Raw genomic sequence first — 17,701 nt, 5'->3', positions numbered from 1 at the left:
GTTAGTAGCTCGAGTAGCACCAGTGACCGGGGGGGCAGGATAACCACAGCTAATTATCATAAAGAAATAACTCCAGACGTTGCAGTATTCAACAACATCATAACAAGGGGTATCCTACAGAAACTGGTTGCATTGCGATAAGCCCACTCCAACTGTTGGGACATGGCCCGGCCAGAACAGGTTCTGCTCTTGGAGCCTCAGCACGAACTGAAATTCCGAGGTAAGAGGGGAGGGCCCGGCTTTGACGTGAAGGGGGGAGCTATTTCTGCCAGCAGGGTGGGGGTACAGGCCAGTGCTACCGTAACCAAGTCAGGGAGAAGCTGCAGTACGTACCCCGACAATATTGCCTTCGTTTGAAAAGAAGAAGCAGTGTATTAAAAGGACGACAGGTCAACTGCTAGCTCGGCAGCTAGCTAGTTAGCTGGATTAGCTTGCAATGGCTAAGCTAGCCAGGCCCTGTCAGACATTTATGTTGCAGCAGCTGCCAGTAAGCAGTGTGCAAACGAAAGACATGAAAGTATATTTCTCAGTACAGTAGTCAATATAACAAATGCATAAATTACCTTACAAATAGCTAACCCTACAGTGCGCACAAGCTGCAACATCCTTAGCAGGTCTAGCTAGCTAACATCAGCTAGCTCTCTGATTGGCTGTCTCGCTCTGTTGGACAGCCAGCTGTCATTTAATAACGTGACAGCTCCCAGGACTGAATAACTGGGCAACCTTTGCTTCTTAGTCTGTTTTACAGGTCATCATGACCACCATCGTCATCATTTAGGTTTTATAGTAGCTAATAGGCATTTGAGTGAAGCAGTTCGCTTACTATAAAACTGCAACATGTCACGTTGCATTAGGCCCAAATAACATTTCACATATGGTTATTATATAGATTTTATTCCTAATTTAAATAACTGCAGCCAGGGGAAAGAAGAAAAATAATACTGTAGGACCTGCAGTTCTTTAAATTCTACCATAAATCCATTGTACAAATTTGCAGCTTCGGTAAGGCTTTAGCTTGCTAACTTGTCTCTTGTCATTTACTGTGTCCGTCCAATATGACAGTGTAATGGCATATTTCAATTTTATTCAGCGTAAATCAGTTGCTTTCAGTGTTAGGCGGGAGATGCCTATCTGTGTGCTGTGGATGGTAATCAGGTGTCCAGAACTGTTGAAATAGGACCCACTGTGAGCCTGTAAGTTGCCACAGTGTTGTATCAATCAGACATATTGATGCATGGATGTTAACTAGACAGAAGAAAGTCTGTGCCTTGCTCAACCATACCTCGAATCACATGTGGCCACTTAGGCCTCAGCTAATGAGTAGGCATGCAGTGTGAAACTGCAGGGAATAGGCTATAGAGTAGGTCTGTCACTGGCAACTTGTTATACCTAGGCTGAGACCAACTTTGGACCAAAGAATCTCAAAGATGAGGAAATGGATTGTTTTTTTCACCTTTCATTATTTTTGTTCTTTTTCACGGCTAATGTTGACTAATTTTTGCAAAACACACCCAGCTCCCCACTCTTGATCTGCTATTTATAAAACCATACCCTTGAAAGATCACAGCCTCAAATATCAGCCCTTCAGAATACTTTTTTAACTGCGTTTGTGGTTTCTGTGAGTTGGACCCTATCCCGAGGTACTTTCAGGAAGTTGTAGATCAGGTGTACAGTAGTCAGTGGCATGAGTCCCTTTCATTGAAACCCCTTAGATGTTGAGCCAGGCTTGTGAGGGTCTGAATTTCCTCTCTGTCTTCGCTCAACAGGGAAAGGAAGTGTCAGTAGCTGTGGATGTTTTGGGAGGTGAAACCTTATCTAGAATCTGGTGTATGTGCTAATTCTGAAGTAGCTCTATTCCACATTTTCATGCACAGTGTGCCTCTCCGTCCCTCAAATGGACAAATGCAAACTTTTTTTCCTTTCTATCCTAGCGACTGGAGTGTGCTGATGTGTTATTTCATTACACGACTGACTTCTCGAAGATTTCCATGAATACCCCACCCTTAGATTATGTTGTCATTTTCTTGAGTATAACCAATCTTAGCCTAATTTACTCTTGAACACCCATTAATGTAATGTTTAATGCTTGTTTGGGTGCCAGGGGAACAGTTACTGTGTAGGCCCTAAATAGCTATGTTGTTGCTCAGTGTCAAGTAGCTTGACCTGCTTTAAACACATTTTGGATCTCACCAAAACGGGTTTCACAAAACCAGCACTGACCTGACTGAGTTGTGAGCTTTATAATACTAGCATAAGGTCACTGGTTGCCTTAATGCCTTAAATGTTGCCTGCAAGATTCAAAGTTGGGGAGTAAATGCATAGTTCAATGTTAGTGTTTTTTCACTTGCCCGCTGAGGCAAGTGAAGGTGATTTTTAACGACTCTGTAAAACTCCAAAATACAAATTGGGCCGTATGAATTGATGCTTATTGTCTTCTTGTATGAGCCCTCACAACCAACTGATAGAAGCTTTTCTGTTAATGTAATCAGCAGTAATATGAAAAAAAAAACATAAACCAGAGGAAATTCAATTGATTCTCTTTATTCTGGGACTTACATTAATGGGACCTGATATGGGGTTGTCAGCTATCTGCTTTGCCAACAGGATAGGTGCTGCCGGCTCACAACATAAGATATGAAAAAGATATGAAATATATGCCAATGCCAAATTTTGTGGTTCATTCACTCTCCCTTGGATTAAGATGCAAGTGATTGTTCATCTGCAATAAGGCCTTAGGCGCACCCCCTTAAGTCCTTGAGGGGATTCCAAGAGATTTCCAGCAAAATTTGCAATAAGTCTAATTTGCTGTCTGATCACATGCATAACTCTCCTTACTGTTATCTTCCCGCATCTATGTAGTGATCGACCATTTTGGGTTTAACCACTACAAATTATTACAAATTATTGACATTGTCAAAAGTGGGCTCCTGACAATACATTGTCCTTATATCTGTGTTTCCAGCCAAAAGTATAGCATGTCTGTTTGGCGGTGCTTGTCTTCCCCTGTCATACATGATGGATAGCAGGGCTAAGTGGAGTGATTTGACACAGCTAAGTGAAGAAAGAGACTTGCTGGTTGTTATGCCCTTGTCCCCCCCCCACCCCCTCACCTCCTCCCTCATGTCCTCAATTTCTCCACTGCTACCTCAGATGTTAATCAAAGTTGAGCATTACCTTGACCGCCCTATAATTTCAAGACTAAAAGAGATTATTACAAAACAAATTGTATGTAGCTGGAGTCTACTGTGATTCAAGGCATTCCAAGAGGTTAAGAGATGAAAAAGAGGTGCCAAAATATAGACTAGCCTAGGTGTACGAAAAGGCATAGATTAGATTAAAAACCTACATTTATTGGAAAGTTAAAATTCAACTAATTTGTATAAGAACAGGGAAGAACGGAAGCAAAGGATAAAACAACGGTGATCTTTGAAGATGAACGCAAAAAAGTCAGCGACCTAACTTTGTCCATAAAAAAGCTTTGATAATCTTATTGCTGCATCTGGATGGATAACCCACTTAACCGTAGTTCACCTCTTAGAGTTGGCACAGTGTTCTATTGCTGTGGCTTTTGTTATGAGGGTTTCAGCATTATTGACGAATCTGTGCTGCTCAAACGTTAATGCATCTGGCCCTCCAAAAGCCCCAGAGATGTGGTCTGCATCGACAATGCTAGCTGTAATTAGTTAAGGCCTAACTGCTTCAGCTGCTCTGCTTATAATGGCGGAGAACTAGAAGCTTGTGATGTATGGTTTTGTATGCGCACAGTTCACTGTTTTTGGTGAGCTGACAGAAGAGACATTGGCTTCTCTTTTTAGTTTATAGTGGTCAATGATCCAGGAAGTGATTCTAGGAAGTGATTCTATCTTTTTTTCTCATGGTTTAGCCCGGTTTAGCCCACTAAGCATCATAACCATATAGGCCCACAATATGACACGTCATGATGCATAGGCCATGATATGATTGGATTGTGATACTGACAGTATTCTGATTCTCAACAGTGTGGGTTATTGAGACGTTGTAATGTTTTGGTTTCGACATGTGAAACAGAGAGATTGAGGGCAACATTCAGTCAAAATTCTTAAAAACCTGCACTAGTTGAATTGGCAGTAAAAGCAGTGTTTATCCAAACCTCAGGTCAATTGAAGAAAATATATGGCATTAGGCCTTAATTGTGGGCAGTTGTTTGGATTTGTTATGATTAAAGCCATGTCCAATTAGACTTTGACAGGGCAGTCTTAGCCTAAATGCACGTGCATGCATGTTGTCTCATATTTTTAAGCTTTGCCCACCGGTGTTTCAGTCTTTTCAGTTATCCGAACATTTCAGTGGTTTGAAAAGCCTCCATTGCTGCAGAGTTCAGATTGGCCAGGCTCTGCTGTATATAGAACAGTGCATTTTTTGGTAAAATCTGTGTTAAATGTTTAGCAATTTTGCCTATCACTATGCTGAAAATGTAAGATGGATGATGTGGCTCTATATTGGGACAGAAATTTTGCCAAAATATTAATGTTACAATTTATCATAATATAACAAACAATACAATTTTCCACACACCTACATTATGTCTAGTAGGCAGAAACCCTCAGTGGTTGAACCTTACTGAAAAAAAAACAAAGCCCCCAGTCTGCCTTTTTCTTGATAAGTCAGTATTAAGACATGATGTTGCAAATCTTGCCTACTTTGATCTCATGTACAGAGCCCTGCCTGCCTGAGGGGTGATTTTTTTTTTTCTTTTTAGCTGTTGTCAGTGTTTTTTCTCAAACTGGTGCTTCTTCTGTAGCAGCTTATGATGGATTTGCATTTCGATGTCTTTTGATCAGTTGACTAAGAGACACTCATTTGCTTTGATTAGTACGTTGCTTTCTTGCTGCACAGTTCACAAGAGCTTTACAGCTCACACACGCTACGGGCTCAGTTTGTACGCCAGTGGCAGTTTCATACTCAAGCAGTCAGTGTACACTCATTTTTTCCAACCGTTTGACTTTCACAAAACTTGATTGGTAGCCTAAATTGTATTTTGTCATTTTGGATTGATACAACTGTATTTTTTTTTGCCATTTAGTTTCTCTTATCCAGTTTAGTTTTGCCTTTGTTCTTATCTTCATTGTTTTTTATAAGCCCCTTGTTTTTTGTTATCTCATGCACCAATCGATTTGTTTTCTCTCCTCTGTGTTTTATCATTGTGTTACATCACCTTGTTTTATTACTTCTATTCTGTGTATTATCACTGTGCAATTAAACTAAACTAGAATATTCCGACTAGTGATTTGTTAATTTCATCATGTCAGAAAGAAAATATGAAAGGCCAATATCTGATCTGTTATAATATTTTTAGCTTTACGTGTATTTCATTTGAAAAGTTCTTAAAGGGAAACCAAACACAGAGACTACTTTTCAGGTTGGACTGACATCCACTGGTTAAAAAACCATGCTCTTGCAATGTGCTGTTGGCTGATCTTGGTTGCTATTGGCTGAACAATGACAAAAAAAAAACAGGTAACCTACATCACAGGTAACCAAGATCAGCCAATACCAGATTGCAATTCCAAAAGTATGCTTTTAACCAGTAGATGTCAGTCCAACCTGAAAAGAAGTCTGTTTTGTTTGCTGTTAACTCCAGGTTTTGTGTTTTTCTTTTGTTTTAGTTCAGTTGAAACTAAGTTTGCATAGTCCTATATCTGGTGAGAATGTTTAATGACTGGAGGGTCCCATAAATCCCATTCAGAACACATTGTATAATTTTGAAAAAGCATATTTTGTCAAAGAGAAAATAAAGGTGTCTTCTTGAACTCCCGAAACCCAGACTAATTGCCCCCCTTGTCTCCCTTCTCCACAGGTCCATTCTCAGACGTGGTCACCACGACTCTCAAGCTCTCCAACCCTACAGACAGGAATGTGTGTTTCAAGGTGAAGACGACAGCGCCGCGCCGGTACTGTGTCCGGCCAAACAGCGGTATCATCGATGCAGGCACCTCAATCAATGTCTCAGGTAAGGAATGATGGTACAAGGCAGGATAGAGGCCATGTTAAAGTAGCCTGGGGTCCCTAAATCCGGATCTCTATGACTGTCTTTTATCTTGATTTAAAACAAGAGCATATCTGTGAGAATAACCATATTGTAAGGAAGTTAAGCCCGGTCATAACTTTTTCCTCCTGCAATGCAACCCATTCTCACCCCAGAATTCTAAAGGGTTTCCTTCTCTTTTTACATAAACACACACACACATACTACTTTTCGCCTATGGTGACCCCTGACATCCCGTTCCTCCTCCCCAGTATTCCCCCTTCCTCTCTCCCCGGTCCTTCTTCCTGGCAGGCCTCATCCCTAGCCGTACTCTTGGAGGGAGACAGGTACAGGCTAGTGTTTCCAGGCTACGCCACCTCTGCCATTTACAGCCACAGACTCGTTTTACAACCTCCCGGATCTGGTGTCACCGCCTGCACACTGTGTCACTGGGGACAGCGGTCAGTAGTGGGCGACAAATCAGTGCAGTCCAGTCTGTTAGCCGCCATCATTTGTCACCCTCATTAGGCTGAGGAAGGTCGAAGGTTTGAGTCCCATAAGGATAGCAGTCTGTGTTGAGAATGTAGTCACTATCGATTAAAGGAGTTTTAACATCTTTCTGTCCAACCTGTCTACAGGGAGAGCTCCGGCTTGCAAATTACTGTATTTTCAAAGTAGCCGACTCAGTAGGATGACAAGGGGTCATAAGTTTGAGTCTTGCAGATGATTTGTGCATCGAAATTGCACACACTTTAAGTTACTTTAACGAAAAACCCAGGTTTATGCTAAATAGCATGGGTCCAAGAATACTGTATAGGAGCTGTAACCTCTTGCAGTCCCGTTTGTCTATAGTCAGGTCTCTGGCCTCGAATTGTAAACAGAGCAGCACAAAAGCTACGTAGAACTTTACTTGTGTCGGAACAAACGAAAGGGAACGGCCTGCACAGGATACCTACAAACCCCTGATGTGTCATTTGCTGGCTTAGCCGAGGATACACACAGTGCTTTTGAAGCTAAACCCGAAACTTTATATGTTAAATGTTGCCCTCACCACAGGAATGTTGCTGAGCTTGATTGGTGTTATGCAGCATTCAATGGAAAAATATGCGGCGTGAATGTCTCAAAATCCTTGTGTCAACAAATATTGATCTTCTTTTGGGAGTGTGTCAGAAGTTCTTTATTGTCTCAAGAGGACCTGTTAAACTCTCGGGACATGTCAACATTCCTAGGGAAGCAAAATAACATTCTTTTGTTGCAATTATCTTCATTAGCTTGCCAGTCCAACAACCATACTTTCCACAGGGAATATATTTCCAGTGTGCCTGCTATTATGATAGCACAGGAAACTCATCATCAACAGATTCTCCTGTCACATGTGATAATGACCCAACATCTGGGTCCATATTCACAACACATTTCTGTCCACATGCCACACATGCTGGTTTATTCCAAAATTTGCAAGCCACTTTCACTATTTTACCCGCCAGCTAGATTCTTAGAACAGAATTGGATCATGAAATGGTGGTTGATTCCTGCCAAAGTGTGATGGAGTAAGTGCTGGTGACCCTGGAATAGGTTTGCTAGTCTATGGTCAGTTTTTTCCTGCTGAATTATATTGAATAAGATGGACCCAGGAGAGCACAATCAGTAGTATGAGATCAGCTTTGCTACCCTGAGAAGCCTGAATATAAAGAAGTTTTATGAGTATAGCTTGTAGGTCCTGGTGAGTTTTCCCTGCACGCCTGTATCTCGGAAACTCCAAAATTTTAGTTTCTTTCCCACTCCCACCCTATATTGTCTCGGTAGGTTTGCTGATCTCTGACCAGGTTTTCCTTATGAATAATAATGAACAAGGCAGACAGGGAGGGCTCGAGGATAAGCTCCCTTCTTCTGAAAAGATTTGTGAATAGGTTACTGTTATAGCGGGTCTTGCCTCGGCCCAATGCGATTTCCCCATAGGTGCCTTAATGCCCATTAGTAGAGTTATTCCCCCTCTGCCTGGTCATTGTGAATGGAATGGAACCATTGGTAGACCACTATAAGCACTTAAAGATAGATATTTAGTTAATTCTGTTGTGAACATCTTTTCTCGCGGGACGTAATAAATTAGTGACAGGAAAGGAAAATTCATTCTCTTAACCTCCCTACCTCGCCCGTCTAATAGTTCCATTCATCAACAACAAGCAGGCAGGCGAACATGCAGATTACCATCCTGCTTGACCATGTTGAAGGCAATTAGCCTCTGTGAGTTTTATGAATGATCGCCCAGTGTGAAGTAAGAATACTAAATCATGCCATTAGTGGAAGAAGCTTTTTGTCAAGGCCTGTTTAAAGTGTGTAGATCAAAGACGATTTAACTCATTTTTTTCCCCCTACGTTGGGTATGTTTTTTTCCATCTGACTGAGGTTTTGGACCCTTTTATGTTATTCAGTGTTCCTCAAAGAACTTACATGCTTTCCTGCCTCCATTCTCCAGTATTGTCCCCTCGGACCCAAGGTGGATGGCCGTGCAAATTGGGCCTGACTGAAACAGGACGTTCTCAATCTGTTCCCGCCGTCTGGTTCTGGTTTGCAATATTGAACTGCCCTGATTGCTGTAATGGCGCACTACAACTCTGAGGTTTTCCACTCTGGGGAGAATTGGCATGTGCCATATATGAGAACCGTCCTGGTAGCCACATCTGAGAACACCAACACTGGCTTTGAAATTAAGAGGTCATTTGTTTCTAATGAAAGCCAAAGAATCACGCATGCATTGCACACAGAGTTGGCATTGATGTCAAAATTTGCCTTTGAATTCCAGCCTTGCTCCTTTTTAAAAACAGTAATGAAGGGAGAATAAGATCACCCATCAATAGCCATTTTCATCCCCTCTGGACTGCCAGCCCCTTTAACTTAGACACTGACATAAGAAAGTGATCATTGTAAATCATCGTTACAGCTGTAAAATACCTTTTCAGTCATTGGAATGACATCAAATAACACACCACTGACTGAGAGGACTGATGTGGTGACGGGTTAAAGTAGTATTCCAACCCCACACCTGCTTTTTGTTAGAGCAATATGTAATGTTAAGATGAAAAACAACAGGGTTGGAAGCTGTTAGAAAGATTACCCCCCGGGGTATTTGTAGATCCATCAGTGTTTCGCTGTCATGGTAACACGAACATGGAAATAAATCATCTCCACCATTTTTCCAAGCAGCAGGGGCGAGTAAAATCCTTGAAGCTGCTGAGGCCCTAGTTTACTGTTTGACAAATATATGGGTATTTGATACTCACTAATTCCTCTTTAATCCAAGGAGTTGAACTGGAACACTGAGTTAAGAAAGGGAAAGAGATGGAAAGTTGCTGACGAAGTGAACTAAGGGCCTAGTCGCCGGCATTCCATAAGTGTTCGTATTTGGGAAGGCAGATTTTATTGCTTTGCTTCACCCACAAATCAAATTGTGTTTCTGCCTGTCTGCTGTGATTTGGATGATGCTAACAAGATATCCATCTGACACATCCTCCTTAGGATCTTTATAATCATTTCCAAGGTTTGAGGACGAGAAGTGAGGATGAGATAAAAAAAAAAAAGGAAAATAAAACAGAGAGCCCTACCAAAAAAGTCACTGCAATATTCCTATAGAGTCTTGTGTCTGTTATACACAATAGTGAGTTTATTGTGGCCTTATCATGCTTAATGATATTTCTTTTTTTAATCTCCTTTAGTATCACTATAGTATCCTTACAGGGACGTACAGTTTTCCTGTGATATTTGTATAACATCCTTTGAAAATGTATTTTTCATAAAGACATGATTAAAAAAAAATACAGGGTGAGAGAAAACATGGTGAAATTATCGCCTTAGGTGTGATGGATGAATATTTTCCTTATATTTTCCTTCCTACACTGACAATGACTGTCTTTTTGTATTTCAGTTATGCTGCAGCCTTTTGACTACGACCCCAATGAGAAGAGCAAACACAAGTTCATGGTTCAGTCCCTGCTGGCGCCACCTGACATGACTGACATGGAGGGAGTGGTGAGTGTACCCCATCTTCTTCAAATTATTTTCCACCACCGACATGGTTCAGCCATTTTCAGAAAATACCTTGCATTAACACACACAGACAGAACAGAGTCTCTCACACAGGCACACGCTCAGATGAACCCCAGTCTTACAAAGATAGAAAATACACCCTGAATTTTACTGTAAGGAAGAGGCGGTCGATTAGCAACTCACAGCCTGGATGAGGGCCTGTGTCGCAGTGCTGACACAAAGCAATAAAGAACACAATGAGCACGGTTTAGTCATAACAGTGTGTGTGGTCTCCGTCTCACTGCTGCTATCATTGGCCAATGTACCGTCGTAAATTATCGTTAACATGCTGACAAGTGTCTTGAGAATTCGGTGTGATATTGTGACACACACACACACACACACACAACCTGAACAATGGTTAGACAAGAGACACTGTGCAGAGGCAGAGCCTGAAACCCAGTGGGCTATTGTGCAAGCCCACAATTGTGACAGAGGTTAGAGAAACAGTGAGAGGTGGGATCGTAGGAAGAGTGCAACAGAGGGAACTTATCCTCCTGGTGGTAAATCTCTGCTGTTGTTTCCCCCCTTTCACAACAGACGTGGAGTCGGAGAACAATGGACAGAGCTGATCTCCCTGGTAATAGAGCAGCCCTGACGAAAATGTTAAAAATGCAAGTTGACTAAGAACACGGTCTTATTTACACACAGCCTGCAGGAGTGTTTGCAAAGGGAGAGTGGGAGAGTTACTCACATTTATACTATCAACACCTGGCAGCTGCAGAGTGCTACCACAGTAGTGCCACTGAACAGTGCCACAGGAACAGTTTTAGGTTCAGGGTCGAGTTGTTGAGGGAAAGTATTACTCAACCACTTTCCTTGCCACGATTGCCACGATCCCAGCTGGTACAGGATTCGAATTGGCAACCTTGGAATCACCAGCCTGTTTCTCTAACCTTCAGGCTGCTGCCGCCCCATTTGAACCACTGGAGGCGTGCCCGATTCAACTTTGACCCCTTGAGCAGCCTTATAGGTGCTAACATCTTCTGAATGATAAGATAAATCAAGCAATCTTAATGCTTTCCCCCCTTTTTGATGGTTATATTGAAAACGAATAGTTCATACTGCATACTGTATGCGTTCTAGAAACAATCATTATCTAAAGTTAGAAATCATAGAGAACCTAGTATTAAAAAGTATTATTTTGTCAACCAAGGACTCAAGTTACCTAATATCCTTTAAAAAGTACCATAAGTAGTCCTAGTAGTAGTAGTAGTACCATAAGTCCTAATGTAGTGCTATCAGTCATTTTGTAGGAATAGGTGTAATTTTTATTGAAATGGTCAATATCTCATTTTGGAACAAAACTCTTCAAATGTGTTCAGCCACTGTTTTGTCAACAGTAGATTTCTACCTGCTGGGCAGGGATTCTTTGCGTTGTAGTGGACTGGACAGGTTCGGCTTAGGGATGGGACAATAACTGGTATTACTCTATATCGCAGTAAAAAAAACAATAACGGTTATGACATCGCCCCTCATTTTTATTACCGTGACCACCACAACGGTCACAGTAATAAAACGCGTGGCGACTTGCTGGGAGGCTGAATAACAAGCTCAAACACACACACAGCACAGCACAGCCACAGCTCTCTCTCCTGTCAGCATTGATGTTTTATTTTATTTAACATGGATCCAGGCCAGTAGCAGTTTTACTTTTATTTAAGATGCTGTTATGTGAGTTTTATGTGTTATTTAAAACTATCCTTACAGTTTTTATAAGCTAAACCAGCATTTGCAATTTTGTTTTTTAAGAAAAAAGTCAAATATTTTACACAAAGTTCTACAGTCTTACATTAAAAGATGTTTAAAAAAGAAACATCTTGTGATTTATATGATAAATTCGTTTTTAAGTAATTGAAGAATATTACAGTAATGTTTTTATCTTATTAATAATTATCAGGGTAATCGAGATAATTTTGGCCGAGATCATTTTGGCCAAGATAATTTTGGCCAAGATAATCATACTATGAAATTTTCATGTCGGCACAGGCCTAGTTTCCTTTTATCCCATGTCTCCCTGGTTTTCCTGCTCAGTGATCTGAGGATGAGACCGCTGTAGTGCAGCTTCACACTCAGCATGAGGGTTTTCTGAGCTTTCTGTCCTCCTGTAATGTAGGCTACCATAATCCCGATGCCAACCACTTCCTTTCACTCTGTTTTTCCTCCACACAATCCTTCTTATGTCTTTATTTCTTAATATACTTTACAGCATCTTATGTGCTTTATCAACATGACACCTAGATAGATAGACACTATAACAATATTTCTGTTGTTTTGGTTTCGGATTTTTCTCGCACTGTTGCAGTGTTCTGCGTGGGCTTATCTGAATACAAAAATAATGTGTCGGCACTCGAAATCAAAATTTAATTTGGTTCTCTGTGTCTCCAGTGGAAGGAGGCCAAGCCAGAGGAGCTGATGGACTCCAAGCTGAGGTGTGTTTTTGAGCTGCCAGCGGAGAATGAGAAAACGGTAAGCACGTGCTCTTCCTCCCCTCCTCTCTCCGACCTCCCTCCTTTTTGTTACTCGTTCTCTCTTCCTTTTTTCCGTCTCCCAACACCTCACATCTTTACTGCTCTGCTGCGCACGTCTCTCCCTCTATCCTTCTATCACTCTCTTCCCCTGTCTGTTCTGTCTGTCCTGTCTCTCTCGATCTTCTTCTCTCCTCTCCTTTCTCTCACTAACTTTCTCTCTTTCTCTCTCTGTCTTGTCTTGCCCGTCTCTCTCAATCTCCCTCTCCCTCCTCACCTCTTTCTCTGTCCTGTCCTCCTTTCCTCCAGCCCCAGCTCTCTCCCCCCCGGCCGCAGTCTCAGCCCTTCGATGAGCCGCTCTCTCTCTCTCCATTCTCACATGCAGTTTGTTATTGTTGCGATTCTTCTCCAAACCACACACAGCTGTAGAGACATTATCTCCTCCTGATATGAGCCGAGTCTACAGGCTTCGTGAACACCAGGAGGGAAAACGGCCTGTTGTTGTTTTCAATTCGTTATGAGCTATAAGATACAGTACATACACATGGCTCCCAGTCTGCACAATGCACCACCGTTAGACAGAGATACTGCTGATAGGAACCAGCTTGATCCACTTACGAAGGGCACCCCTGGGTGGACTCCCGCACAAACATAGAGATAGGAGGCTGGAGATTGTATTTGTGTGTGTGTGTGTGTGTGTATGCATACGTACGCCTGTGTATGTATATTTGTGTACCTATATGTATGTATTGTGCATCTGTGCTAGCCAGGCCTTCGGTCAGGATCACCCAGTTTATCAGCATTTTTATCAACAGTCCACTTATCCATTATAACTCGGCCCTCTCTAACCCGCCAACAGCATGACATGGAGTCCAACAAGATGATGTCGTCCAGCCTGCTGAAGTCGGAGTCCTCCACGCTGTCTATGAAGTCCATGAGCTCCACCCTCGATGACGGGGAGGTGAAGAAGATCATGGAGGAGTGTAAGAGGCTGCAGATGGAGGCTCAGAGGCTACGGGAAGAAAACAAACAGATCAGGGTGAGTGAGATCACTCAAGGGCCAGAGGCGGTTCTTTTCTTTTTTTTTATTTATTTACTGGATTTTCCAAGTTAATAATGGTCAATAAAGTGTTTCACAAGTATCATTCAAAAATAGTTGCATATAGTATAAATGGACCATAAAATAAGTACAATGAAATGAGTAACAAAAACAAACTTTATGTATATTGCTTGGTCACATTTACAGATCTAATACAAATAGGGGAGGTACTGGATACAAGTCATACATCATTACAGCAATGGCCAATCAGTATCATTTAAGATGCAACTTGTAACACATGGTTCAACCACTCAGCCCAGCTTAAGGCTTAAATCAGGAATGGACGGGAAATGTAATTTGTCTTCTTACACAAAGAAAAGCCCCCACATCTTATCAAATTTAGCAGATTACATCACTGCAAAGTAATTTTCATCTCATGATTATATTTTGCATTGAGTCATATTTCCAATCAAGATAAGCTAATTAAATGGAAGGTTGAGTCACACAAAGTGGGGCTTACAAATGATGTTGCGGTGTCCCCCTCCCCCTTGCTGCCTTGCTTTGAATAGAGACAGTAAGCTCAAGATTGAGGTTTGGGGTAAGTGTAACCACTGAAATCCATAATCAGTGGCAGACCCTTGGGTCCGAAGCTCATAAGGCAATTTTACCCATCAATGAGTATGCCATCAATCACAACAATCATTGAAGTAGGGTTTAAAATTGTACTTTTAAAGGGTTGGTTAGCGATGAGTCACACGCATATACACAAACATATGCACATACTCAAACACACACACACACACACACACATACACACATGCACATCACAGACAGCCAAGTGAGAGCCCCCACCCCAACACCACCACCACCACCTCCTCTTTAAGTTCTTGCCAGAGGCAGAACGACTGTTGGCCGCTCCTGTGGCTGAGATTAAACTAACAGAGAGCCCCCCCACCCGCTGCTGGGAAATGAAGTGTGTGAAAGCCTGGCGCCTTTTGCAGTCTTCAGGGGATTGGGTCAGATGGAGATTTAAGCATATCCCATTTCTTTGAATTAATGAACGACTGCTGCCTTATCTTACTGACTGATTGATAAACTGACCATCTCTTTTCCCCCGTGTTCTCCTCATCTTTTGTGTCTATCTGTCTCTCTTTTTTTCCCTTTCTATATTTCACTGTCTCATCGCTGCCATCCCTCTTTCTCTCCCCACACTCCCTTCCTTTCATCCTTTTTTTCCCCCACTTCTTTCTTTTACCCTCCTTCTCCCCTTTGATCCTTACCCTTCTCTCACCATTTTTCCGTCCCCCTCTCCTCCGCAACTCAGGAGGATGATGGTCTGCGGATGAGGAAGAGTAACGTGATGTCGTCTCAGCACTCCTCAGTCGGCGCGGTGAAAGAGGAGGGGTTGAGCGCCCGCATGGTGGCCCTCATCGCGCTCTACTTTGTGATGGGCGTCATCGTGGGCTACTTGGTCTGGTAGAGCACAGTGCAGTTCGGTCGGCCGCAGCATGCTTTTGGGGGATGAAACAAACACGGGATCTGGGCTTTTGGATCAGAAATGCCATATCAGCTGGGTGGGGGGTGGTACTAGTTTTGATTAAGTCTCATTTATGTAAAAATTTCAAAGGAAATGTATGAGAAAAAAGAAAAATGATTCATCATCTTATGAATAAACCAACTGTTACAGGTCTTGCCTCTACGTAATCATTACATAATCGTTCTGGCCCTCTTCCCGAAGTTTCATGTATACAGATGACCAGTTCTGGGGGTGGGGGGGTCAATGGAAACATGATTTAATGCTAGTGATTCAGACCAATGGATTTTCTAACGCCGGTGAGGTAGTGGTGGTGCGATTGAGTCAGTTTGCATTGTGTGAATGTCATTTTAGCGTAGCGTATTTTCTTTTTCTAAATGATGGAGGCCAGAGCCTACGTATATGTATACGTAATCCCCCTGCTGTACAGTATATCCAGGTTTGCCGTGTTCCTTCCAGCTAAACCCCCTTTAAGGAAGGGATTTACCAGAGAGATGATCCAGAGAGAGGGTAGGGGTTACACACAGGGCTATTGTCAATCAAACTGACTCCTCCAATCAGAGGCTTTGTATAGACCGGCTTGTCTTTGATTGGAGAACGACCTTGATCAATATGTCAGACACAATACCATAGGTATATTCTTCCGTCTTTTCCTTTCTCAAGTGACCCACACTACCTTATTACTTTCCCCTGTCGCTCAAAGCTCACCGGTTCCCCAGTTGGCAGAGGAGATGCTTGATTGCATGCGTCCACAGCGAGTGTTGGATTTGGACTTTTGAATCTTAATTTAATTGCTTTTTATCACTGAGTGATAATAATACGTCTTTTTGGCTGTAGGTTTGCACAACTCAATTTTCTGTTTTGTTTTTTTTCTTTCATGTTTTGTTTTGTTGCATTTTTATGATTTTAACGATTTTTTGTTTTTAGAATTAAAGCATCTATATTGCAGCTAACTACAATGAGCTCCAGATTGGTAGGATCGGATCATTTATGCTCTCTGGATGTAAGCCTTGCCTTGTGACCTGTTTGGGCAAGTTATTCTCGGGCCAAGAAGGAGGTATATATAGAGTTATATAGCGAGAGAGTATGAATGGAGAGAAGGTGCATGTAGAGGCGACTGGTTGTGTGTTTCCCTGACATCAGCTATACCAAGGTGCAATACTGCTGTCAGAATCGCAGACTCTGTCCTAAGAAAGGGACGTTGGTCTTTTCCCGCTGTTTTTTTTTTTTTTTTTTTTCATATTTTCAACTTCAAGTATTTTCCTACTGAGCCATACATTTGTTGACATTCTGTTATGTTAGGGCAAATGTATGTCTGAGATCATTTGAGTGTTTCAAGCTGCCCTGTTCCAGCTCTCCATGTAACTACTGTCTATGAGCTTGCTCTTTTTCACTCCACTGCAGGCCTGTGTACAGTTTTGGTGTTTGTTTTGCATTTTATCAGTTGATTATCAATGTAATATCCTCACTGCATTTGAATGTGTGTTCATTTTAATGCACTAAGTTGAAAGCAAGCGAGGGAAAAGAAGCATACAACCTAGATATATCCTTAAGGGACCATATGATGACATTGTACTGTTTTAGAGCCAATGGGTATTTTTTTTTGTCAAAAAAAAAAAAAAAAGACATGCTCTTAAATTGTTTCATCTCACAATTTGCATATTGAGGAAAAGACAAAAAAATGCTGTTGAAAGTTTGGAGCTGGGGAGTGTAATTCTGCATTATTGGAGTGAAAGAGAGGAGTTGGGCATATTGTATCCTACTGTATCTACATGTGATGAGTGAAGTGTTGAGAGAGGGAGGAGTGTATTCACCTTTTGTTAAACTGAAAGAAGGAAACAAATGTAATCCACTGTATCTACATGTGTGGTGGAGTGGAGGAGGAGGATGGATTGGACTGGAGGGTGAGAGAAAAATTAGAAGTGTGTATTTCTACTGTATCTCTGTAAAGTTGTTGGGTTGAGGATGACTTGCTGCTTAGAGGGAGGGCAGAGCAGACCTGAGCTACAGTCCCATCTTGGGTTGTGATCAGACCTGGGTCAAATAGTACTTAAAAATAATTCTTAGCATTTATTTTACCCTGCTTGGCATGCCAGGTGGGTGGGGTTTGCCGCGTAGGGCCATACATTGAAAATCAGAACGTTTTAGACGAAGACAGGAAAGTATTTCAAAGTATTTAATGAACCTTTCTGTGATTGAGAATGTATTTTACCAGAGTCTGAATTGTGCTGATGCAGTAAACCCCACCCATTTGGTTCTCCAAGTGGGATTAAACAAACCCAAAGAATTATCTGTAAATACTAATCGATCGAGGCCTGGTTGTAAACACTACACTGACCTATCCTGGAGTCTCTGACCATCACCGTGATCAATGTAAGCAGTCGGGCAACTGTTTTGTATGTATATAAATAAATAAATAAATAAATAAGTCTATCTGAGAAGAAGATTAATATTCCTAGTCAAGTAGTCTCTCTGGTGTATAAAAACAACCCAACCTGGTTGGACTATGTAGCATCTTAATAAATTAAATGAATAAAGCCTCTACCTAACTCTGTGTGAAGTCATTTCCTGTT

General features: G+C 41.8%; 1 protein-coding gene across 1 annotated transcript; it reads left to right on the top strand.

Annotated features, from left to right (window-relative positions):
- The first annotated feature begins 3 nt into the window (after positions 1 to 3).
- Positions 4 to 17,678, top strand: LOC139915299 (vesicle-associated membrane protein-associated protein B/C). The gene is made up of 6 exons (XM_071903880.2): positions 4 to 220; positions 5,837 to 5,989; positions 9,927 to 10,030; positions 12,476 to 12,556; positions 13,415 to 13,594; positions 14,919 to 17,678. The coding sequence occupies exons 1-6, from the start codon at positions 163 to 165 to the stop codon at positions 15,072 to 15,074; spliced, it is 732 nt and encodes a 243-aa protein (XP_071759981.1). The 5' UTR covers positions 4 to 162; the 3' UTR covers positions 15,075 to 17,678.
- Positions 17,679 to 17,701: the final 23 nt, after the last annotated feature.

This window comes from Centroberyx gerrardi, chromosome 5 (genome assembly GCF_048128805.1).
Source record: "Centroberyx gerrardi isolate f3 chromosome 5, fCenGer3.hap1.cur.20231027, whole genome shotgun sequence".
Taxonomy (NCBI): Eukaryota; Metazoa; Chordata; class Actinopteri; order Beryciformes; family Berycidae; genus Centroberyx; species Centroberyx gerrardi.
The sequence above is the reverse complement of the archived record's forward strand: the minus strand, read 5'-3'. Positions and strand labels throughout refer to the sequence as shown.

Bases quoted from the DNA above. Each gene is read 5' to 3' on its own strand.
- LOC139915299 (XM_071903880.2), top strand. From the start codon at position 163: ATGGCCCGGCCAGAACAGGTTCTGCTCTTGGAGCCTCAGCACGAACTG. The intron at 221-5,836 runs GTAAGAGGGGAG...CCTTCTCCACAG, and splicing joins GCACGAACTGAAATTCCGAG to GTCCATTCTCAGACGTGGTC. The intron at 5,990-9,926 runs GTAAGGAATGAT...TTTGTATTTCAG, and splicing joins CACCTCAATCAATGTCTCAG to TTATGCTGCAGCCTTTTGAC.